Genomic DNA, 25,331 nt, shown 5'->3' on the forward strand with positions numbered 1-25,331 from the left:
TAGATATTTTGTATGAATTTCATTGTTGGAGAATAATGGGGAATTCCAAAATATCTGATGTAAAAGGGGACACTGCGTGTGTCAAATATTTGTTGACTGATATCACAACCTAAACCTAGCAAAGTACAAAGCACTTATGATGCAGTAAATATCTACTGACTTATTTCTTTACTCACTCAGTGGTTCTTTTCCTTTCCTCTACCTATCAGAACACCTATCTTACAAATGTTCACTAACAGAGCTTTTGATGAGGATAAGAACTCTGTGAGAGCCTTTGTTTTGAAAAGCAGCAAATGGTAGTTCTTTTTGAATGTCTGAAAGAAGCAAGTAGTTCTGAATATCTATCCTCCATGTGTCAAAGGTTAGCACTCCCACACACTTAATCTACCTTCTCTTTTGAAACTTCTAAGAGAACACTAGCAAGCAAAGCCACAAGGAAGGAAAATTTTTAAATAAATTTCCCTAAAACAATTTTTTGGGGGTCTTTTAAGGTTCCAGCACAGAATACATACAACAAAGAAAGTGTAGCTATTAAAAAACAAACAAACAAACAAACAAAAAAAGTACAAGTGAGGACTCCTACACTGAGTTAATCCTCTGTAAAACGCAGTAAAGAAAGGAAATAATAAAAAAAAAGAAAAGAAAAAAAGAAAGGAAATAATCATGCTTATCCTAAATAACAGAATAATTAAACCATGATTTATAATGATCCAATCCTGAAAACAGAAGAATTGGAGGTGATCTAAAGATGGAATACAGATAGAGTCCTATTTTCTAATTCTTTTTCTCCCTTCTCTGTTCACCACTCAATTATATTTTGGGTTGTGCTTGCATGCATGCATTGGGTGTGCTGAATGAAGGTGACATGAAATATCATGACTATCTCTAAACCACCCTTAAGATAAAGTTTAGTTCCTGGATAAATTCCTACCATAAAGACATATATTAGAACTAACAGCCTGCAATCATTAAACAGAATAGCTATTACATATATCATTCCAAGGGATCTTCTTCACAGATCCTTCATATATATCATGGTACATATTCAGCCAGCCAAAAAAAATCAACAAGAAAACATTTCCTCATTAATTAGCTTTACTTACACATATGTAGGTAGAAAACTCTTGTTAAGATTGAGTTCATCTCAGATTCCCAAATGTTTTATAATCATTGGCAGAAACTTCATAAACTTTTCATTTTCCCTTTGTGGATTAAGCAAGAGGTTTAGTGGGCACTCTTAGTCTAGAAAATCAAAGGAGAGAAAAATCCAGGGTTCTTCACCCTAAGTCTTATTACTACTACAACAACGACGTGAGTTTCATCTGTCTTCCCAATCAGAGCAAAAGAAAATTTGAAATACTAAAACACAAGTAATGTTATTCACACATCTATTCCTACCATTAGCGTGGAAGACAGTAAATCACTACAAAAGACCTCCCAAGAAAGCACTAAAAAGGCTTTTCTAGCATCCTATCTCACCAAATTCAGACATCAATCCTCCCCGAAAGGTGCAGAATGTTATCAAACTGGCAATCACAAGAAAATGTGAGCTCCATGCCAGCAATGTTTTGGTAAAACTAGCATCCCAATAAACTACAATCATCCCAGAGCAATACCTAAGTTAGCAAGAACTTACTCACTATATGTACTGTTGGCAGCATTCTCAGCACTTCACATGAACTATCTCATTTTAATGTTTTCCTGAACAGCTGAACATCAGCTAATAGATCCAAACTCTAGAAATACAACTACATTTTTTTTTAAAGATTTATTTACTTATTTGAGAGAGAGAAAGAGAGAGCTGGGGAAGTGGGGCAGAGACAGAAGAGGGAAGGAGATAATCTTAAGCAGACTCCCCACTGAGCACGGAGCCTGACACAGGGCTTGATCCCAGGACCCTGAGATCATGAGCTGAAATCAAGAGTCAGACACTTAACCAACTGAGCCACCCTATAGCCTACATTTTTAGGGCTTATAGGTGCCCTGTAGGCTAGATTTTTATAACTAGACACAGCAACACAAAAATATACAATGGTATAAAGAGACCCAACCAGCAATTCTGCAAAAACGTTTATCTTGACAGTTTAAAAAAAAAAAAAAAAAAAAGGTTTACAACAAGTTAAAAAAAAAAAAACAAAGGTCCTTCTTGGCTGCTTTTCTCCACATTAATTACTATGGTAGAGCATCAAGCAATATCCACCAAAATCATTTGAGTGACCTCTTAATTCCAAGCAATGAAACTGAAACTATATCACCAAATCTCTACACCAGTTCCTCCCTAAATCTCCAGATCAAGTGAAAGTCATCTCAATAGATCCTGTTTGTATTGAGACTTGAGATACATATTTCTTCAGCTACAGAATCTCACTTCCTGTTTAGACAAAGCTGGGGGTGGGGAAGCATTCTTGACAGGAAAGTGTGATCAACACAATTAAATGCTGAAGATAGGTAAAATGATGATCATTGAAAAGTACCTGTTAGGGTTCCAGACAAGGGCAGTAGTAGAGCCAAAGGCAGAGAGCAGTGGAAAAAATGAATAAATGTGAAATGAGAAAGCGGAGACAATGAGAGGATAGGAGAAAACACTGAGCTGTAAAGGGAAAAACAGGCTGAGGGGAATGGGAGCTTGTGGGGGGCTGCATTCCAGACAAGGGCCCAAATCTGTCTTCATATAAATCAGATACTTCCATTCCTCTAAAACATCAGTTCCACAATTTCTTGGTCTTAGAACCTCTTTATACAGTTAAAAATTACTGAGGATCCCAAAAAGTTTTGTTGTTGTGGGCTATTTCTACCAATTTTTACTATATTAGAAATTAAAATGCAAATTTAAAATATTAATTCATTTAAATAATAAAAGCCCAATATGTGCCAATGTGCTAACAGTAACATTTCTGTGAAAATAATTGTATTTTCCAAAATGAAATAAAAAGTGAGAGTGGGTTTTATAATTTTGCAAATCTCTTTATTTCTAGCTTAACAGAAGATAGCTAGATTTGCATATCTGCCTCTCTTGCAATATACCATTTTAATGGTGAAGTATACAAAGAATATCTTAAGTTAGAAAAGGGAGAGTTTTAAAAGCTTTTTGAAATAACTGTGGATATTCTTCTTTTAGACTATACCAAAATTCTGACAAGTGGTAGTTTCTTAAAGGTTATTTCTAAAAGGTTACTAGCAATGTGAAATTGGAAGCTATACCAATGAACTTTTTATACTCTGTTATATTAAATCCATTAATGTATCTTAGACTCTGAATAAATCTTTTACCAATACTCGATTCTATAACATCATGCATTGATCATTTGGAAAATATTAGATAACTGAGTTATGTAGATCTTCTAGATACTGACCCATTTATTACACTATATCAAAAAAAAGTACATTTGTTAATAACACTACTCATCCCATCAGAAAAGTCTGTTAAGTACTGTGAAGCTGCTAAGCTCATGCAGCAGCAGGTAACGTTTCCAAAATTCTAAAATTAACCAAAAACCTGATTCAAGTATTGCCTACAAATACTATCAGTTGTTTTCTTGAAATCACAGGCACACTTCACTCATTTTTCAGAAAATGAATGCTTAGTATCCAAAGTGAATTAGACAAATAGTGTCCCATGAAAATAAGACAGTTGAGCTTGCAACTCAATCATACAAGTGTTTTTCCTCAATCATATTTCTGTATGCTTTATGCATATTTCCATTTTGTCACACAGAACACCAAAAAGGTGTATGAACAAAGGTCTGGATTTAATAAAATTAATAATTTTTGCTGCTCCATCAAAGACACTCTAAAGCAAAACAAAAAACAAATACTAAGGGATCCCTGGGTGGTTCAGCGGTTTAGTGCCTGCCTTTGGTTCATGGCGTGATCCTGGAGTCCCAGGATCGAGTCCCACATCAGGCTCCTGCATGGAGCCTGCTTCTCCCTCTGCCTGTGTCCCTGCCCCTCTCTCTGTCTCTCATGAATAAATAAATAAAATCTTAAAATAAATAAATAAATAAAACCTTAAAAAAAGACTGCTCCTTTTTTGAGTTATAATCTTTTTTGTATTAAAATACAATTTCTTTATAAAAAAAAGGGGAAAGTAGATGGTAGTCCGAGGATTATACTAGTTTTTTTTTTTTTAATTTTATTTGGTTAAAAAAAAATCTTATTTGGCAAAATGAAGGCTGGCCACACTGCTAATTCTCAACTTTTTTAAAAATAACATTTTATTTTATTATTTAAAGATGTATTTATTTTAGAGTGAGAGTGAGAGCACAAGCCAAGAGAGGGGCAGAAGGAAAGGAAGAGGACCTTAAGCAGACTGAGCATCAAGGAGCCTGACAGAGGGCTTGATTCCAAGACCTGAGCAGAAACCAACAGTCAGATGCTTAACCAACTGAGCCACCCAGGTGCCCTAATTCCCGACTTTTTTTTTATAAATTCAGTTGCCCTGGGTGCCTGGCTGGCTCAGTTGGTGGACAATGCGACTCCTGATCTCAGGGTCCTGAGTTCCAGCCCTAAGTTGGGGATGGAGATTATATATAAATATATATAAATTATATATACCTTAAGTGCCCCAGGGCGCCCTTGATCAAACAACGAATGTGTTTTCTAGATGCTCTGAAGCCCTCCTACAAGTTCCACAACGAATTCTCCATGAAATAACTAAGAAAATGCCATGGGAAAATACATTTCGATCAATTAACAAGCCAAACCTTTAAAAAGCAACAGCATCCATGTAGTCAAGCAAATTTACATAAAACAGATGCCACTAAGAAGACCGGTTGTTAAGTGCCTTAAAAATCCCACTCCAAGAACATCTTCAATGGTGCAAACTTCACAAAGAATAGATGTCAAATGGATAGATGTGACAATGTCTCATTTCCTCATAAGCAACACAAAAAGAAAGAAAAGAAAGAAAGAAAGCTAGCTTTAATTAGATAATCTTTAAATTCTCTTCCAGGGCAGCCCGGTGGCTCAGCGGTTTAGCGCCGCCTTCAGCCCAGGGCCTGGTCCTGGAGACCCGGGATAGAGTCCCTCGTTGGGCTCCCTGCATGGAGCCTGCTTCTCCCTCTGCCTGTGTCTCTCTGCCTCTCTCTCTGTGTGTGTCTCTCATGAATGAATAAATGAAATCTTTAAAAAGAAAAAAAAAAAGAAAGAAAGAAAGAAAAAGTTAAATTCTCTTCCAGCTGACACTGGAATCTGCAATTCAATGTTCCAGGTAGCTAACCGATACACGTGTGGTCCTGGAGAAAGAGAAAAAGAACTCTAACTTACAAGAACTAACTTACATCTTCAGGGAAAAAAATCTGAAAAGTTCTCAAAACAAAACAAAAAACCGGAGCCAACATAAACAACACACTAAATAGTAATCACATCAGAAGGTCGTTGCAGGATCAAAGTTTACTTCAGTTAACTAGCTCCACAGTCTTACTACAACATGGTAAGGACACTTTTGCGCTGCAGTTTCAGGCTAACGTGGCAGAGGGAGGGGTTTGGGTGTGTGTTTTTCCAAATTAGATGTAGTCTCCCTCCTCAAGTAAAGGATATGGGGTGGGGGGGGAGGACTGAGAGTTACAGAAAGGACAAAGGAACCACACCTCATTTTATTTGGGTAGATTGCCGTGGAGGGAAACAGAAAACAAGCATACACGGTAGTCTGATACCAACAACAAGGAAAAATTAAGCTTATAATGAAATTTCAAGACAAATACTTATTGGATCACAGGCTCTAAGTGGAGAGAAGTCGACATCACAAAGTGGCAGAAATCTGCTTAATTTTTGGCAACTCTGCTCAAAAAAAAAAAATCATTTCCGAGGCAGGGTTCCACCCTCCAGAGCTAAGGCAAGTTATTGCATCAGGCACTCGAGCGGAAGAAACCCCGTTTGGTATTTTACTACTAGGTCACCGACACCCGAGTCCTGTGCCAAGTTTTTGGCTTTTTTTGCCTCACTGGATGTGAGCATCCACTCGAGCTGATCTTTTCCCTCGTCCTCCCTACATTCCAATATTCACGCCGCGCCCTAGGAAAAGGAGGCCTGTATTCAATCATCAAGCCCTCCAGCTCACGAAACTTCCTCCCACCCAACCCCCCCCCCCAAAAAAAATCAAAACATTTCAAAATGTTGTATAAGGAGGATGGATGGCTGACTTCGCCCAGGTAACTCAGCAACATTTTACAGTCCTCCCAGGTTTGCGATGCGTAAAGCTCACTCAATCCCAAATCGTCTGTCCCTTGGGAACCCGGAGAAGATGACAGGAGCGAGCGAAGGGCGACCAACTCCCATCACGATCAGAGAGAGAAGTTGGGACACCTCCTCTCCACGTTTCAACTTATTTTCTCAGCCTCCTATGTGGCTGAGACCTAAGCACCGAGTGAAGGGAGATGTCAAGGAGGAAACGCTTGATCCAAAGCATCCTGACGATTTAAAAAAAAAAAGGGGGGGGGGTGTCCAGCAATAAGAAGACAGAACCGACAGCTCCGCTGTGACCCGGGATGAATCAGGACCTCGCCCCCCGGGTGGCACAAAGGGTACCGCAGAGGCCGGAACCCTGGAGCGGGGGATACTGGGCTAGGCCGGGGGTGGGGGGAGCGCGCGGGCTGCGGCCCCGCCCGAGGCCGGAGGGGCGCACACGCGGCCGCGGGCCGGAAGGAGAGCCGAGGGCGAGCGGAGGGCCGCGGGGGGTCGGAGGGCACCCCGAGGGGGCCCGCGAGGAAGGAGCCCGACGCACACGGGGACCCGAGTCCAGGGCGGCGGAGGCGACGAAGACCCCAGGGGACCAAGGGCCACCCGCGGATGAAGGAGAGAGGTACCTCGGGGGGGGGGGGGCAGAGCCCGGGCCCCGGGGAGCCGCGGAATGCCTGTACCTGCTGGCGCACCGCGAGCCTGAGAGGGGCCAGCACCTCCTCAGCCCCGGCGCCGTCCATGCTGCTGCTCCGGGCGGCGGCGGCGGGGAAGGAGGCCGCGGCGCGGGCGGGCGCGCTGAGCGGCCGGCAGGGCGGGAGAGGAGCGGGCCGGGCCGGCAGCCGGGACGGCAGGGACAGCAGCAGCGCGGCGCGGGCGGCTCGGAGCAGCGCCGAACGCGGAGAGGGCATGAGCCGGCGAGCCTGGGCGGTCCGGGGCGGGCGGGCGGGCGGGCGGAAGCGGTGCGCAGGCGCGCAGGAGCGCACGCGCGCAGGGCCCGCCCCCTCCCACGAGCATGATGAAATCGCCGCGTAAACGCCGCGGCGCGCGCGCAGCCGCACATTCCGCACCCCACGACGCGGCGCCGGCTCGGCCGCCCGCAGATTCGACACGGGATGCGCCACCCTCTCTACCTTGGGCGCGCTGGAGGGCGGCGGGACCTCAGGGGACACCCGGGCGACAGATCTGCACGAAGATGGGCCGGGCCCCTCGCCAGCCACTCCGGTAGAGCGGACCGAGACGCGCGAGGACCTTCGCAGCACATAGGCTTGGGGCGCGGATGCTGGGGCTCGCCCGCGGGAATACACACGTCTGCCCGCGTGAAGCCTCCTAACACATCAGGGACGGAGAGTCCATGTTGCTCAAGCCCTCATGCTCCTCGTGTGAAGGCCCAAAAGACGTTAATGATTTGCCCACTTTAATACACACCCCACCCCTGCCTCGACCTCATGGGAAGGGCTTTTTGGAGGTGAGCCCTGAGCAACCTTTGCAGGGTGAGCAGGATTTGAACCAGCAGAGATGAGGAAAGGCAAGAGGCAAAGAGAGGAGGAAAGACCAAGAAACAAGATAATGCAGGGAGGGGAGTGGAGCTGAGCATCCAGGTGCCTGCGATTCCCTCCGCCCCCCTCCACCAGGCCTTGCCTCCGCACACCTGCCGCACCTGCCCCTGCCGCACCTGCCAGTCCTGTGCTCGGGGCTCCCCCACCCCAAGTCATGGATGACTTGCCAGACATGGCTTTCTTCCCTGGCTTCTGACCCCAAACGCGGGTCAGCAGGCAAAGCTGGAGTCCCTTTCCAGAGAGGGAATAGGAAATTAAAGAAAGGGTTGGTTTATGGAAATAGCATTGTGCACAACCACTAGGATATCTAAAATGAAAGTGATAGAAAAATGCCAAGTGAGGCTCTGGGACTGTCCCACACTGCTGAGAGGACTGTGGACTGATACAGCCGCTCTAAGGAACTGTTTGATGGCGTCTACTAAAGCCAACCATACACACATTGCCTGTGACCAACAGTTTCCAAATTCCCAGGAGTTTGGGAGAGAGTAGACAGGCTCACCAGAATGGGGTTGCCTGTTGCCTTTCCCAGTACTATCGAAGTCCATATTCTCTTCCTGTTCCCATTCGTGGTTCTGGAAAAGTACTGACAGTTGAGCATAAGCAGGGCAGGTGCAGGAGAACCTTCTGTAATATTAAGCAATTTGTACTTTTAAAACTTTTATGTCAAGATTTGATATTTATCACAATTATTTGGGTTTATTTTATTTTATTCTATTTTACTTTAAGACTTCGTAATTAATTATTCACAAGAGAGGCAGAGACATAAGTAGGCTCCCTGTGCAGAGCCTGATGCAGGACTTGATACCAGGACTATGGGATCAGGACCTGAGCCAAAGGCAGATGCTCAACCACTGAGCCACCCAGGCCAGGCGCCCCATATCTGGCTTCATTTTAATAGATAATTTTGAATTTAATGTTTTTAAAGTTGGAAAACAACTTTAACTTGTACATATACTTTTATTTACATTTTTATTAAAACGTATTCAAATTCTGTGTATTTTAAATATAATTCCATATGTATTTGTTGTACTTTAGATCAATAATGTCTCATGGGTTTTCTCGTGAGGACAGTCCCAGCTCTAGTCTCCAAATCTGTTTTCCCCCCTCCAGTGCATCTCCCTACTGCTGCCTCAGTGATTATTTCTAAAAGGCAAAGCTGTGCATCTTGCTCATCTGCTCAGGACACTTCAGTAGGTCCACATGGCCCTTAGCAGAATTCCCTAAGTGGTTTCCCATAGGAAGCTACATCTACAAGACAATAAAAATAGGTTATATTCACTGAAGGTGTACTATGTACAAATTAACATTCTAACTCACCTCTTGTAAATTTATTCACAATCTGATGAAATAGACTCTGTAGTAATTCCCATTTCATAGGTTCAAGATTCAGAGCACTAAGATATAAGTAACTTGGCCATGGTCATATAACTACTGAGTGGAGGACCAGAATGTGAGCTGGGAGCAGAGGCCGTTTTAACATGTAACTTAATGAAGTTCGGTTTGTCTCTTTTCTTTTCCTTTGCTCATTTATTTTGTTTCTTAAATTCCAAATATGAGTGAGACCATGTGGTATTTTCTTTCTCTGACTTATTTTACTTACCGTTATACTTTCTAGCTCTGTCCTTGTTGCAAATGACAAGATTTCATTCTTTTCTTTTTATAGCTGAATAATATTTCATTGTATATATATCCACCACATCTTCTTTATCCATTCACTTATTAAGGGACAATTAAGGGACACTTAGGCTGTTTCCCTAATTTGGTTATTATTAATAATGCTGTGATAAACATAGGAGTGCACATATCCCTTCGTATTACTATTTTTATATTTTGGGGGTAAATACCCAATAGTGTGATTATTGGATCATAGAGTAGTTCTATTTTTAATTTTTTGAAGAACCTCCATACTATTTTTCACAGTGGCTACACCAGTCACCAGTTTGCATTCCCAACAGCAGTGCAAGAAGTTTCCTTTTTTTCCACATCCTCACCAACACTTGTTTCTGGTGTTTTTTATTTTAATCATTCGTCTGTTGGCCATCTGTATGTCTTCTTTGGAGAAGTGTCTATTCATGTCTTCTGCCCTTTTTTTAATTGGATTATTTGGTTTTGGGGTATTGAGTTGTATCAGTTCTTTTTTTTTTTTTTTTTGTATTTTATGCTTTAGGGAGAAAGACTTTTTTTTTTTTTTTATTGTAGCTCAGTTTGCCAGCATATAGCATAACACCCAGTGCTCATCCCATCAAGTGCCCCCTTCAGTGCCCGTCACCCCCGCCCACCTCCCTTTCCACCACCCCTTGTTCGTTTCCCAGAGTTAGGAGTCTCTCATGTTCTGTCTCCCTCTCTGATATTTCCCACTCATTTTCTCTCCTTTCCCCTTTATTCCATTTCACTGTTTTTTATATTCCCCAAATGAACGAGACCATATAATGTTTGTCCTTCTCTGATTGACTTATTTCACTCAGCATAATACCCTCCAGTTCTATCCACCTCTGGAGGCAAATGATAGATAGTATCAGTTCTTTATATATTTTGGATACTAACCCTTCATTTGCGAATATCTTCTCCCATTCTGTAGGTTGCCTTTTAGGTTTGTTGATTGTTTCCTTAGCTGTGCAGAAGCTTTTTATTTTGATGTAGTCCCAATAGTTTATTTTTTCATTTATTTCCCTTGCCTCAGGAGGCATACCTAGAAAAATGTTGCTACAGCCAATTTCAGAGATTACTGCCTGTGCTGTCTTCTAGGATTTTTATGGTTTCCGGTCTCACATTTAGGTCTTTAATCCATTTTATTTTTTTTAAGATTTTATTTATTTATTAGAGAGAGAGAAAGAGGCAGACGGACTTGATCCCGGGTCTCCAGGATCAGGCCCTGGGCTGAAGACGGCGCTAAACTGCTGAGCCACCCGGGCTGCCCTCTTTAATCCATTTTAAATTTACTTGTAAGTCATCCAGTTTCATTATTTTGCATATAGCTATTCAGTTTTCCCAACACCATTTGTTGAAGAGACTGTCTTTTTCCCATTGTATATTCTTTTCTGCTTTGACCATATAATAGTGGGTTTATTTCTGGGTTTTCTATTTCTGTTCCATGGGTCTCACCCCGAGACTGTTTTCTTGATTTCACTTTCTGCTGCTTCATTGTTGGTATATAGGAATGCAACATGGGGCGCCTGGGTGGCTCAGTCGGTTAAGTGTCTGCCTTCGGTTCAGGTCATGATCCTGGGTCGTAAGATGGAGCCCTGCATCAGGCTCCTGCTCAGCAGGGAGTCTGCTTCTCCTTCTGTCCCTCCCCCCCACTCATGCTTGCACTTGCTCTCTCCCTCTCTGAAATAAATAAAACCTTAAAAAAAGGAATGCAACAGATTTCTGTACATTGGTTTTTATATCCTACAACTTTATTGAATTCACTTATTGGTAGTCTTTTGATGGACTCTTTAGTTTTCCTATAGGTGGATTTCTCAGATTTCACTACTGAGTGTGATGTTTGCTATGGGTTTTTCATGTAAAGACTTTATTATCTTTTTTTTTTAAGATTTTACTTTTTTATTCATGAGAGACACAGAGAGAAGCAAAGACATAGGCAGAAGGAGAAGCAGACCCCTGTGGGAGCCTGATGTCAGACTTGATCCCAGGATCCTGGGATGATGACCTGATCCGAAGGCAGACACTCAACCACTGAGCTACCCAGGTGCCCCAGACTTTATTATCTTGAGATATGTTCCCACTAGACCTACTTTGCACAAGTTTTTTTTTTGTCACAAATGGATATTTTACTTTGTGAAATGCTTTTTCTGCATCTATTGAAATGATCATATAGTTTTTATTCTTTTTCTTATTGATGTGACATGTCACACTGATTGTTTTGCAAGTATTAAACTACCTTTATCCCAGGAATAAATCCCACTTGATTGTGGTATATGTTTTTTTTTTTTAAATATAATGTTGGATTCCCTTTGTTAATATTTTGTTGAGGATTTTTGGATCTATATTCATGGGAGATATTGGCCAGTAGTTCTCTTTTTTGTAGTATCTTTATCTGGTTTTGGTACCAGGGTGATACTGGCCTCATAGAATGAATTTGGAAGTTTTCCTTCTTCTTGTATTTTTTGGAATAGTTTGAGAAGAATAGGTATTAACTCTTTATATGTTTGATAGATTTCTCCTATGAGGTCTTCTGGTCCTGGACTTTTGTATTCTGGGAGTTTTTTTGATTACTGATTCAATTTCATTGCTGATAACTGGTCCATTCCAATTTGCTATTTCTTCCTGCTTTCATTTTGGTAGGTTATATGTTTCTAGGAATTTATCCATTTCTTCTAGATTGTCAGTTTGTTGGCCTATAGGTTTTCATAGTATTCTGTTACAATTGTTCGTATTTCTTTGGTGTTGGTTGTTATTTCTCCTCTTTCATTAGTGATTTTGTCTATTTGGGTCCTCTCTCTCCTTCTCTCACTCTCTCGCTCTTTTTTTTTTTTTTAATGAGTCTTGGTAGAGGTTTCTCAATTTTGTTAATCGTTTCAAAGAACCAGTTCCTGGTTTCTTTGATCTGTTGTATTTTTTTAGTTTCTATGTCATTTATTTTTGTTCTAAACTTCCTCTTGCTGGGTTTGGGTTTTGTTTGTTGTCGTTCCTGAAGACTATTCTCAGTTTACATGATTTTCTTTCCTCTCCTTTGCTCAGCTTGGTTACTTTCCAATACTCTGCCTTCCAGTTCATAAATTCATTCCTCTACTTCATTTAGCCTCCTACTTATTCCATCAAGTATATTTTTTATTTGATTTGCTGTGTTCTTGATCTCTGATTGGTTCTTTTTTATCTCTGTGTTAAGGGTCTCACTGATGTTTCCCTACTCTTTTCTCAAGTCCAGAGAGTATCTTTATGATCATTATTTTTAAATCTCTATCAGACATATTATTTACATCCATTTCACTTTGGTCTCTTGCTGTCGTTTGATCCTGTTCTTTTGCTTGGGAGATATTTCTCTGTCTCCTCATTTTGTCTTTTTCTTTTTGGTTGGTTTTGTGTGTGTGTGTGTGTGTGTGTGTGTGTGTGTGTGTTAGGAAAGTCAGCTACTTTTCTGGTTTTTAACAATAACAGCCTTATGAAGAAGAGGTCCTGTAGTGCCCTGCAGTGTGGTGTTCCAGTTCCCCAGGGCCTAGCACTTCAGGGAGTATCTCCTAAGTGTGTTGCCTGTGCTCTGCTGTTGAGTTTTCTCCTCTTTTTCCTTCATCCAGTTATTTGCAGAGGCTCTCTTTGCCTATTGTGGGGAGTGTTTGGTCCCCAGCAGGAATGGGTTACATTTTATCAAGGTGTGGGGTGGTCTGCTTGTGAAACAAGATATACACCCACTGCGGCTGGAACTGAGATCTTGCAAAATGAACAAGTCTAGAGATGTGTTGTTAGCCGGATTTGCACAGGTCTGGTGAGCATAGATTAAGGTGACTGGAAAAGGCAGATCTGTTAGATGGTGTTGGGGGGTGCTGGTGCAAGCAGGTTAAGTAGAGAGTTTTGTTGAGGTTTTGCTGCCTGCAGGTAGCCATTGTTTATGCTGAGGGGCACAAGAGGAAAGTAATGCCTGCCAGCTCCTTTGTTCCTAGAGGGGTCTCCCTGTGACCCTTCTCTCTCTAGGCCACACTTTGAGATAAGCAAATCACTCTCCCTCTCATCTGCAATCACCTTCCCTCTCATCTACCCCTGGCATTTTTTAAACTGATAGGTCTATGCTGCATCTGCATAGGCTGTTGTCATACTATCTCTTTAAGGATAAGGAGTCCACTTCCTAACCCTCTCCAGGCTCCCCCAGAGCTGAGCCTGCAGATTTTTAATTTCTAGGCTTTAAATCCTGCTGGTTGTAAGAACCCATGAAACTGTCACCTCTGTCTTTCAAAAGCAAATGTTGTGGGGATTTATTCTTCCTGTTTATGGGCTCTCTGCTGTGATAGTCTGTTTTCCGTCCTTTTCCATGTCACTGACTTCTTCCCCGTCTCAGATGGCTATGGTCCGTTTTGCTTCCAGACTGCGTCTTTACCCTTCCTGCCTTCTTTGATGAGGCCTCTTCTCAACCTTTGGTTGTGGAGTTTGTCTGCCAGTCTTCAGATTGTTTTTGGGGTTATTTATGCTGCTGTGAGTGTTACCTAGTTGTATGCTTGGAACAGGGTAACCTTATGGTCCTCCTGCTCTACCATCTTCCCCAACACTAATTGTTAAATGGAAGAAAGCTCACAATATTTATTTCACCATTGATCAGATACAGTGCCTGTGTTGCAAATAAATTGACTATATTAGTGTAAGGCCATTTCTGTGATCCTTGTTCTATTCTAGTGATCCATCTGTCTGTCAACCTTTATGCCAATATCACACTTTCTGGACTGCTGTTGCTTTAGAGTAAGTCTTGAAGTCAGATAATATACATTTTCCATCTTTCTTTCTTTTTCAAAATTGTTTTTGACTATTCCAGGTCCTTTCCATTTTTGTATAAATTTTAGAATTGATTTGTCAATTAAAAAAATATTTCGGGAGAAATGACAGCTTAATACAGGCTTTGGGTGTCTTTTGTTAAATTTATTTTTAAGTGTTTTATTTGTTAGCTCTGAGTGTTAATTTTGTTTTTCAATGGTTTGTTACTAATGTTTAGAAATATAATTGATTTTGTATAGTGATCTTTCATTTACTAATTTTAGTAGTTGGGTTTTTTTTGGTAGATTCCTTGGGATTTTCTACATTAATAATCATGTCATTTGTATATAGAATCAGTTTTACTTCTTCCTCTCCAATCTTTACACTTTTTTTTTTTAACTTGCCTGGCTGTATAGTCCATGTCATCTTGTACAATAATGAATAGAAGTGGTGAGGATGGGGTACCTATCAGCTCAGTCGGTTAAGTGTCTGCCTTTGGCTCAGTTCATGATCCAAGGTCCTAGGATCGAGCCCCACATTAAACTCCCTGCTCAGTGGGGAGTCTGCTACTCTCTCTTCCTCTTCCCCTCCCCCGTCCCTCTCTGCTCATACTCTCTCTCACTCACTCTCTCTCAACCAAATAAATAAAATATTAAAAAAAGACTTATTTAATTTCCATATATTGAAAACTTTAAACATACACTATTATTTTTTTATTTTTGCTTTCTAGCTTTATTCCCATGTGATTAGAGAAAAACATTTGAAATTTATCAACTTCAGTAAATTTTGTGACCCAGCATATGGCAGTACCTTGGTGAATGTTCCATATGTACTTAAAAAGAATATGCATTACATAGTTGTTATGCATAACATTTTATAAGGGTCAGTTAGATAAGGTAGTTGATAATGTTTAGATAAGGTGGCTGTTCAGATCTATGTCTTACTATTTTTTTGTCTAGTTCTATAAATAACTGAGAGAGGATGTTAAAGCCTCTGATAGTAAATTTGTCTATTTTTACCTTTTGTTCTCTTGTGTTTGCTTCATGTATTAACTTTATTAGTCACATACACATTTATAATTGTTACATCTTTTTGCTGATACTTTTGTTATTATAAAATGTTCATCTCTAAATATATCTCTATCTTTAAGTCTACTTAGTCTCATATTAAGATAGCCACTGAAGCTTTTTTATAATCAGTGCCAAGGGCTAATGAGGAGCTGAGTCCTCTTGCCATAAGCCTTATGTGTGGACCACCTAGGAGTCATGCCTTCCAGCCCCCATCCAGCCTTCAGATGACTGCAGCCCCAGTCAACATCTTGGATCTAACCATATAGGAGAAGGTCCTGCCCAGAACCACCTAGCTGAGCTGCTTCCAAATTTCTGATATATGGAAAATGTGAGATAATAGATGTTTGTAGCTCTTTAAACTGCTGAGTTTGGGGATAACTTGTTACACAACAACGGATAACTAATACAGGGTTCTTCCCTGAACTGGTTGTACAGTCCCTTTTTTTGAGAAATGAGTGACCAAACTGCTGGCTTTCAAGGAACCTTCTGAGGCTTTGACAGTGATTGTCACTGCAGTGAGAATAATATACTCCCTGAATCTTTTTACTACAGAAAATCCAGGTACCTATCATATTCAGTAAACATTTATCCCTTTACCTAAGAAACAGAAAACTCCACAGCTTGATTTTCTGGGCCTTTTTTACTTAGGTGCAGGGAGCTACAGTGGAGGCTAAAGCAGAGAGATGCCCTGAAGATGATTATAAATATAGGGTGAGTGAACCTGGCCTGTGATCCAGGTGGTCTGGCTTCCATAATTCTCTTGCACTGACTCTCCTTTCTGGCCCCTAAACCATTGACAAAGTTTTGCGTCAACTTCCAGCCTCCCTTAGCAAAGATTTGTTTCAGCCTCTGTTATCCAACAACAAGGATGTAAGGATGTTTCCTTGAAACCTTAGTGATAATGTCCATGGCTAGGCAGGGTAATTTATTGTAAGATTAATTTCTGTTTGATTTCACTGGCGTAGAAGCATCAGGAAAAAAAGAGAACAGCTTCTGTCCCCTTCCTCCTTGATTCCCAGGGCATAGGTAAAGGAAGATTTAATCTTCTAAAACTCTGAAATTAGGAGCCAGGGGATGATCTGCACTTAAGGCTTGTACAGTGAGAAGCAGAAGTGGCTAGAGTAGTAAGATTTTCTCTGAAATGAGGAATAGACATCTATGGACCCATAAGAAATGGAGACCAGCAACTGTTCCCAAAAACCATCTGGTCACAGTGCTAGGGTCTCAGTGAGAGGTGGTTAATGTGACACCGATAGGGGGACTGGATCCAAGTGCTAGGACTTGGCTTTGAAAGGATTCTTTGCTCCAGCTTGGCACAAAAGTGACCAAACTGTTGGCCTTCAAGTCACCCCCTAAGGATTTGGACAGGGAATGTCCAGTGGTGAGGCAGTGTCTCCACTAAAACTTCTGTGATGCTTAAGAGCCCTGATGCCTGTCACATAGTTACTCAGTAAACATTTACCAAGCACCTACTCTGTGCCAAACATTGTTCTAGATACTGGAGGAACAGATTGAACACAACCAACAAATTTCCTCTTCATAGGAACTTAGATGCTTTGAAACCAAGTGCACAATATGAAAGTAAGCTGGTTAGGGATGCCCGAGGGGCTCAGTCAGTTAAGCATCTGACTCTTGTTTTTGGCTCAGGTCATAATCTCAGGTTCCATGCTGGGCCTAGAGTCTTCTTGAGATTTTTTCTTTCTCCCTCTCCATCTGCTTCTGCCCCCCATTCATTCTCTCTCTCGCTCTCTAAAATAAAATAAATAAAATCTTTTAAAAAATAAGCTGGCTAATAAATAATTTCAGATAGTGATAAGGACTCTAAAAATAATAAAGCTGGGAGGGGCACCTGGGTGGCTCAGTCAGTTAGGTGTCCAACTTTTAATTTCAGCTCAGGTCATGATCTCAGGGTTGTGAGATCAAGCCCCACATCAGGCTCCACGCTAAGCATGGAGTCTACTTGAGATTCTGTCTCTCCATCTACCCCACTCTCTCTCTCTCTCCACCTCTCTAAAAAGTAATAATAATAGGGGTGCCTGGGTGGCTCAGTCAGTTAAACCTCTGTCTTCAGCTCAAGTCATGATCCCAGGGTCCTGGGATAGAGCCCCACATCAGTCTCCCTGCCTGGCAGAGATCCTGCTTTCCTTCTCTGTCTGCTGCTTCTCCTGCTTGTGTTCTCTCTCTCTCTCTGTCAAATAAATAAATAAAATCTTTAAAAAATATTAATAATAATAAAGCAGGGAAATTTGGAAAAGCATGATATGGGATGAGGCTAGTCTATTACATAGATGGTCAGGTGTCTCCAAGCAGGTGACATTTGATCTGAGATAATAGAGATAACAAGGAATCAGCCATGAGAAGCTCTAAAATAGTGGCATGTGCAAAGGCCCTGAGGCAGGGACCTACTTAGCTTGCATAAAGAATAGTTAAGAAAACCCATGTGTCTGTAATGTTGTGAATGAAAAGGAGAAAGATATGAAATAAGATCAGAGAAGTCAACAAAGTCCAGATCATATAGATATTATAGGCCATGATTTTTAAAAAATGCTATTTATTTCACCTGCAAGGGGGAGTTGCTAAAGCATTTTAAGCAGGGGAGTAAATGGTCTGACATCTGTTTTAAGATGATCATTTTGGCTGTGTGTGAAGATTGGGCTGGAGTGAGACTTTCCTTTGGGGAGTTCTGGAACCATGCTGACAAGAGTCCCCTGTACTCGTGGAGCCATTTGCCATAGTGTGTGGGCTGCACTCAGTCCTTGGCAGGAAGAGCCTACAGGAGGCATGCCTCAGCACCAGCTCTGTGATTTCCAAGGGCAGCAGGAGGGGTCCTTGGTCAGCGACACTCCCTGTAGTAGGAGCTCTGTAAGGCACATTTTGATGGGGCCTCACCTCCCATCAGATCAACATTTAACTCAGGTTTTTTTTTTTAAAAGATTTTATTTATTTATTCATGAGACATACACACACACACAGAGGAATCCTAGCAGAGGGAAAAGCAGGCTCCCGGCAAGGAGCCCAATGTGGGACTCGATCCCAGATCTCGGGATCACGTCCTGAGCCAAAGGAAGATGCTCAACCGCTGAGCCACCCAGGTGTCCCAAACCCAGGTTTAGATTTAGTTTTGTCTTGTCCCTCTGGATCCTTTGAGTTCCAGCCAATGGAACACAATTGAATTTGCCGCATGCTACTTCCCAGCCTCACCTAGCGGAACTCCCGTGTGCCGTCCTTGTGCCCTTCCCTCTCTGTTGGCTGGAGATTGTTATCCACATGTTAAATAAAGACAGCAGAGCCTGGTCCCTGAGTAACTGTGTGAACAGAGCCCATTGCTCCACCTTTTCCTGATAAGCTCTTTAAACTGTTGACAGGAGCGAAAAGTAAATCTCTATTGCATTTGAGCTGTGATACATTCTGGTCCATTCGTTAGAGCCACAAGCTCACCAGAGTTACTACACTGCTGTGGGCCAGCTATGAAAAAGATGGTAAAGAGACCCAAGACATAGAAGAAGGGGGAGAGATCAAAGAGAGCATTTGATTTACAGAAGTTCTGTGGATACATGAGTTTTTAGGAGAATGGAGTTGGCCTGTACTGGGATCACTCACGGCTGATGGGCAGTTATCCTGTGTGAGTGGACTGACAGGTGGTCCTGGTACCTTCTCTGGGCCAGTATCTCCCTAGCTTTCTCATGCCCCTACTTGCAGTGAGATACCCACCCCTTCTCTTTTGCCTTCTTCTCCTGCTGTTTGTCTTCCCCTGCTCCCAGAGCTCCAGCCCATGCCTCTAGGATCCTGAGGGATGCTTCCCAGACCTTGGTAAGAGGGAGGAGTCTCCTGTCTAAGCCCAGCTCTTCCCCTAACTCTGTCTTTTGTTTTCAACAAGGCCTTTCATCTCTCTGGCCTCAGTCTCCCTCTCTAAACAATAAAGGGGGGGCAGCCTGGGTGGCTCAGCGGTTTAGCGCCTGCCTTCAGCCCAGGGTGATCCTGGGGATCCCAGATCGAGTCCCACGTCAGGCTCCCTGCATGGAGCCTGCTTCTCCCTCTGCCTGTGTCTCTGCCTCTCTCTCTCTCTCTCTCTCTCTCTCTCTCTCTCTCTGTGCGTGTGTGTGTGTGTGTGTGTGTCTGTCATGAATAAATAAATAAAATCTTAAAAAAAAAGTAAACAATAAAGGGGGCTGGACCTGCTGACTTCCGGCCCTTTCCCACTCTCACTATGGGTTTATGAACTTGTGACTTAGGGAAACACGTCTGTAAGAAATGGAAGGAGAGCAGGTTCCCCTCTGTCCAGCAGAGGGGACCAGTTCCTCACAAACTAGCACCTAGGAAGCGATCAAGCTGTCAGGTGCTTGCAGGCCCGTCCTTCAGAGGCTTTCAGAGCAGAAAGGAGCCAGAGGTCTGAGCATGAGAGAGCCCCTGCACCAACATGGTGAGCTCATGGAAGCCCGCCAAGCCGTTCTCCGCTCTATGAGAAGTCATTCAGGCCCGTCAAGCCTCTCCTGCAGAGAAGGGGTGGGGCAGTCACCAAATATTCGTGGGGCTCTGACTTTGCCAGTTTGATGGGAAGGAGGAAGCTTATGTAAGCTAGAAAGACAAGACAGGCAAAAACAGACCAACAGGAGGATCCCTGGGTGGCTCAGTGGTTTGGCACCTGCCTTCAGCCTAGAGCCTGATCCTGGAGTCCCAGGATCAAAAAACAAAAACAAAAACAAAAACAAAAAAAACAACAAAAGCCTCACCAAAGCTTTTACTCCCAGATTGACAAGTCTGCAGCAGAACGGGTCTTCAGACTTTGGGTTGAAGTTTGAATTGTGCCTCTTCAGAACATCAGGCCACCTCAGAATGTGACCTTATTTGGAAGGAGGGGTCAGTGCAGATAGAATTAGTTGAGTTCATACAGGAGTAGGGTGGACCCTTAATCCAATATGACTGGTGTCCTGATAAAATGAGGGGAATTTGGACACAGAGGGAAGATGGCCATGTGAAGATGGAGGCAGAGGTTGGAATCATGCCACCAGAGGCCAGGTAACCCCTGGAGCTGCCAGAGGCTGGGAATACCTCCCATAGAAGCTTCAGAAGGAGCATGGGCCCTGCCAATGCTACGAGCCTCCAGAACTGTGAGATGATACATTTCTGTTGTTTAAGTCACCCAAATTTGGGGTACTCTGCTATAGCAGCCCTAGCAAACCAGCATACTTGGCCTCTCATCTTCCACGGCAGAGGCGGTGCATTGGCTCCGTCCCACCTCTGCAGCAGGATTTGTCGGATTGCACAGCGTTTGTTGCTGCTACTGGTTTCAGTTTGTGCACCGCTACTGGACTGCTCTTGTGGGCATTTGAGCTGCAGTCCCTACTTCATACTTCCTTGAGGAGATTGGGAGAAAGAGCCCCTCTGCCTCCTCCCAAAGGCCTTTCAGATGGGCTATTTGTTCCCCCACTGGGCTTCCTGTCCACACAGGGCAGCTTTGATGCAGAGAAGGTTCTTTATGTTGGGCAAAAATATGCCTCCCTACAACTTTCGGCCTGCCAGTCCTTGCTGTGTACTCTAGGGCCACAAAGATCCCTCTGTATTCTCTGCCTTTAACATTTCCACACAGGAGCCTTTTAGCCTTAAAAATTGTCTAATCCCAGATCCCTCAGAACATCCTCATTAATATGGTTTCCTGATGGCCACCTTACCTAGACAATTCCAGTTGTTAAACTCCCCCCTGTAGTTAGGGACCAAGACTAGACATGATACACCTGGTGTGTGTTCTAACCAGAATCAAGGGGCCAAGAGCATCACCTTCCTGGTTATGAATTCAATACCTTTGATGATGCAGCCTAAGGCCACTTGAAAGACTATGACTATTACGATTTCAGGAGAGGGATGAGAAATGATAAGTTCCTTGGCCACCAGGAACACTTCCACGGATACAGAGGTGTGTTGTGAGGATGATAAACTGCCTGCCGAGGAAGGAGTGATATCCGTCCAGGTGCTCAAGCCAGAATTCTTGCTTCTGAACTTGACCCTTTTCTCTACTTTTGCTATCGAATATAGTTCTTGCCTATTTTATTTATCTCTAAGTCTCTCTGAAATCTGTTTCTTCTTTCCCACCACCCTGTCATCTCTTTTAGAATCCCTGCAATAAGTTTCCCTGTCTTCACACATACACACAACACCTACCCACCCACCCCCATGTTTTCAGGATAAAGCTCAGTGTCACTAGGGCCTGTGTCCCAGCCTCACTCCACACACATCATATGATCCAGTCTTACTAACTTACAAGAGGAGTGGTCGTTCACCTTTGGCCTCTGCATATACTCCTACCTGGAACATTTTCTTTCATCTCACTTTCCCCACCACACCTCTAATTTCCTCAGTCCCTCCCACCTAGCACATACCTTCTACCAGGAAGAGTCCTTGGATACAAATAGGATCCCATTCAGGTCAGGCTTGCCCCAGTGGCAGGACATGTATTAGGGCAACAGCAGGAGGACTCACAGAGTCAGCAGGAGCCTAGAGATGAAGCTCAAGAATGAAATTGCTCTGAATGGCCAAGAAGCAAAGGCCAGTGTACGAGTTAGGTTATGAGACTGATGCGCTGCCTGCTGCGCTAAGAAGGCATCAGGTATGTTAGTTAGGACTTGCCTTTGACCGTAAGTCCTAGAGACGTGAAAAACAGATACAGAACAATAAGTGCTCTATTTTTCTACCACCTAAAAAGAAGCTCAAAGAACATGGAACAGCCCAGCATATTGGTAGCCTTCCCGGCAGCCATGTGCAACAACTTCTGACATCTCATTGACAAGAACTGGGTCATTCGATGTGATGGTTAATTTCATGTGTCAGCTTGGCTAGGCCATGGTATTCAGATATTGGGTCAAACAGATCTGGATGTTGCTGTAAAGGAGTTTTTATATAAGAGCAACATTTAAATCAGATTGGTCAAGTGAACCTCCATAATGTAGGTACACCTTACCCCATCCATCAAAGGCCTTCGGAGAAAGAGGCCCTCTGAGGATTTGGTCCATGGGCTGTACTTCGGAAGCCTCGGTCTGAGGTTAGCAGACAAGGAGATAGAAAGTACAGTGTAAGGGGCCAAAGGGGAGGGGAGGAAACTAGTGTGAGAGCAGAGGGGGATCTGGGCAAAAAGGAGCCCTTTACATCTTCCAGGGACAGATGAAAGGAGAGTCTTTGTTGTTGCTCCACAGTTTACCTGCATGGAAAAAAAGGGTGAAAAGGTCTGTTTAGCTGGAAAGGTGTCTCTGCCATCTCAGGGTGGGCCCAGCATCTGTCCTGCTGGCCAGATGCCAAAATGCATTCAGCTCACTGTGATTTGTTCCTCCTGAAAACAGCAGGTGGAGAAATCTCTCTCTCAGCACCATGGCAACCAGATCTCATTCTCCTGTAACAGGAGAATTGGCAAGTGCACCCCTGCAGGTGCTGATCCATTAGTGTGCAGCTATGCTCCTTTCAAGGCCAGGCCATGGGTTGAGTGGTTGGAATGCGAAGATGCATAAACTGAAGCCCCCACTTGAAGGGAGTACAGAGGCTGGCAGAGGAGATGGAGATGCACAGCCAACTGTATACTAAGGAATCCAGGGATCCCTGGGTGGCGCAGCGGTTTGGCGCCTGCCTTTGGCCCAGGGCGCGATCCTGGAGACCCGGGATCGAATCCCACGTCGGGCTCCCGGTGCATGGAGCCTGCTTCTCCCTCTGCCTGTGTCTCTGCCTCTCTCTCTCTCTCTGTGACTATGACTATCATAAATAAATAAAAAAAATTAAAAAAAAAAAAAAAAAAAGGAATCCAGAGAAGGGATGGACCCAGTGTTGCCCAAGCAGCTCCTCCTCCCTGGGACCCAGGAACTGACCTGCTGGGCTTCTCCGAAGAGCTGAGCTTGACTTGAATTTGAGTCAGTCACAGTTGGTCAAGGCCCAAGGAAGAAACCAACTTGGGAAGGGCTTCCCCCCTGCTGAGACTCAGACACCCCTGGGGAGACATTCTGTGGCCCTTCTCCCTCCCACACACAGGTGCAGTTTCAGAGAGCACAGGTCACTCCAGGTTGCTGTTGAATTTGATTTGGATCATGGTTGCATCGGTTTGGTTAAGGAATGTGAACAGGTCTCTGATTGCAATACACAGCTTCACCCAAGGCCACCTGGGCATCAGGAGAAGCAGGTGAATTTGTATCAGTTGGGTAGACATGAGGTTGTCCCAGTCGGGTGTTTGAGTAGTGTTCAGAGGTATGTTTGGGGATGCTATCAGAGTACCTGGCACAGAGGAATACTCGAGAAACGGCCATGACCTTGTGAATTTTCCTATTTCCATAGTGTGCAGACAGGGATGACAAAGCCCACAGAAGGGCAGGTGGTAGCAGTAGAGGCCCCCTGGCCCAGGCAGACCTTGTGACTGCTCCCAGCTTAGCGGACAAGGAACACAGCAGTTGCACCTCTGTCCTCACAGCTCAGCACCTGCAGGATCCAAGGTATGTCCTCCCCGGGTGCTGGGGTTACTGCCGTCCCTCTACCCCACAGAATCAGTACAACCCATTCTAGTACCTGTACCTTCATCTTTCAGTCATCCCTACCGTGCATCCAGACCTTCTGTCCAGAAGGGACAAGTGCAAGGATGACAAGGACGTTTTTGCATCATGTACAGAAACCTACTAAAGAGATGTATGGGTCACTGCAGGAGCAGGGCTCTTAACCAAGAGTCATTCATCTTTGTGATCCAGGACCATCTCAAGCCAAAGGGAAAATCCAGGTAGCTGAAATAGAATTAAGTTTGTGTCCTCTCAGTCCATTTTGGGGTCCCTTTTTAGCTTGTAGAGGGGAAAAAAAAAAGCATCATGACCAGGAATGGTCAGAGTAGAATCCCAAATTTTCAAAATAGGCTTATATGACTCACCACCCCCTCTTGTCATTACTTGGGAAGCACCAAGGAGAGATGATCCCATGCTAGACCTGGCACATTGAGTGACTGTTAGCTTGAGCTGCCATAACAAAATACCACAGCCTGGGTGCCTTAAACAATAGACATGTACTTTCTCATCCTTCCCGAGGCTGGAAGCCCATGATTGAGGTGCTGGCAAATTCATGTTCTGGTAAGAGCCCTCTCCCTGGCTTGCAGGGGACTACCCTCTCATCATGTGCTCACATGGCCTTTGGTATTATCCATGATCCGGTGTCTTTTCCTCTTTTTGTAAGGACACCAGTTCTACTGGATCAGGACCCCACCCTTATGACCTTAATTATACTTCTAAAGGCCCTCTCTCTTAATACAATCACATTGGGAGCTAGGGCTTCCACCTGTAAATTTAGGGGGGAACACAGTTCCATAACAGTAACCTCAATGAGAGAAGGAGATAGGGGTAAAGTTAGATGTCTGTAAGTTAAGTTTGGAGGAGACTATTCCAATGCTGGATAATACCACATGCCTGCAGATGAGAGAGCATGGCAGGACCATGGCATATGGTAACAATGGACCATCTCTTGGGTGGCCTTTGCATTATTTTTTTTTTTTATTTATGATAGTCACAGAGAGAGAGAGAGAGGCGCAGAGACACAGGCAGAGGGAGAAGCAGGCTCCATGCACTGGGAGCCCGACGTGGGACTCGATCCCGGGTCTCCAGGATCACGCCCTGGGCCAAAGGCAGGCGCCAAACCGCTGCGCCACCCAGGGATCCCTGGCCTTTGCATTATTAACCATAGGCAGTATGGAAAGCTGAAAACAAAATGCAGTTTTGTTTCAAGGGCTATAAGGGCACATGTGGCTTATGGAGCTGTGTTCTTAGTGCCTAGAACAGTGCCTGGCCTCTCACATGTGCTCAGTAAATTAATAGTCACTGGGCTTCTTTGCCTATTTCATTCTTTTAAACTCTCTCTCTCTTTTTTTTTTTTAAGGTTTTATTTATTTAATCAAGAGAGAGACAGAGACAGGGGCAGAGACACAGGCAGAGGGAGAAGCAGGCTCCATGCAGGGAGCCTGACGTGGGACTTGATCCCGGGTCTCCAGGATCACACCCTGAGCTGTAGGTGGTGCTAAACTGCTGAGCCACCTGGGCTGCCCTAAACTCTCTTATTTCCATTTTATTTTGTGGAATGTTTGTCATTCTTGCCTTCTATGTCCTTAATATTTTCAACAATGTTTTTTTTC

General features: G+C 43.6%; 1 protein-coding gene and 1 long non-coding RNA gene across 5 annotated transcripts in view; one reads left to right on the forward strand and one right to left on the reverse strand.

Moving 5' to 3' along the window:
• The window catches only part of GARS1 (glycyl-tRNA synthetase 1), a 43,461-nt gene extending 36,361 nt beyond the window's left edge, over positions 1–7,100 (reverse strand). For 2 of the 3 annotated variants that reach the window (XM_077856331.1, XM_077856332.1), the window contains exon 1: positions 6,858–7,100. In XM_077856331.1, coding sequence (XP_077712457.1) covers positions 6,858–7,085 — 228 coding nt within the window. In that variant the 5' untranslated portion in view covers positions 7,086–7,100. Of the gene's footprint in view, positions 1–1,103; positions 1,174–6,857 lie in introns of those variants that run through there. The other variant, XM_077856333.1, reaches the window with a different exon arrangement.
• Positions 6,607–25,331, forward strand: part of LOC144288643 (uncharacterized) — a 32,618-nt gene continuing 13,893 nt past the window's right edge. Inside the window, exons 1-4 of one of the 2 annotated variants that reach the window (XR_013356599.1) lie at positions 6,607–6,799; positions 15,851–15,913; positions 23,507–23,661; positions 23,754–23,939. This is a non-coding gene — a long non-coding RNA (uncharacterized LOC144288643). The remainder of the gene's footprint in view (positions 6,800–15,850; positions 15,914–23,506; positions 23,662–23,753; positions 23,940–25,331) is intronic. The other variant, XR_013356600.1, reaches the window with a different exon arrangement.

The sequence above is a fragment of the Canis aureus genome, chromosome 18 (genome assembly GCF_053574225.1).
Source record: "Canis aureus isolate CA01 chromosome 18, VMU_Caureus_v.1.0, whole genome shotgun sequence".
Classification (NCBI taxonomy): domain Eukaryota; kingdom Metazoa; phylum Chordata; class Mammalia; order Carnivora; family Canidae; genus Canis; species Canis aureus.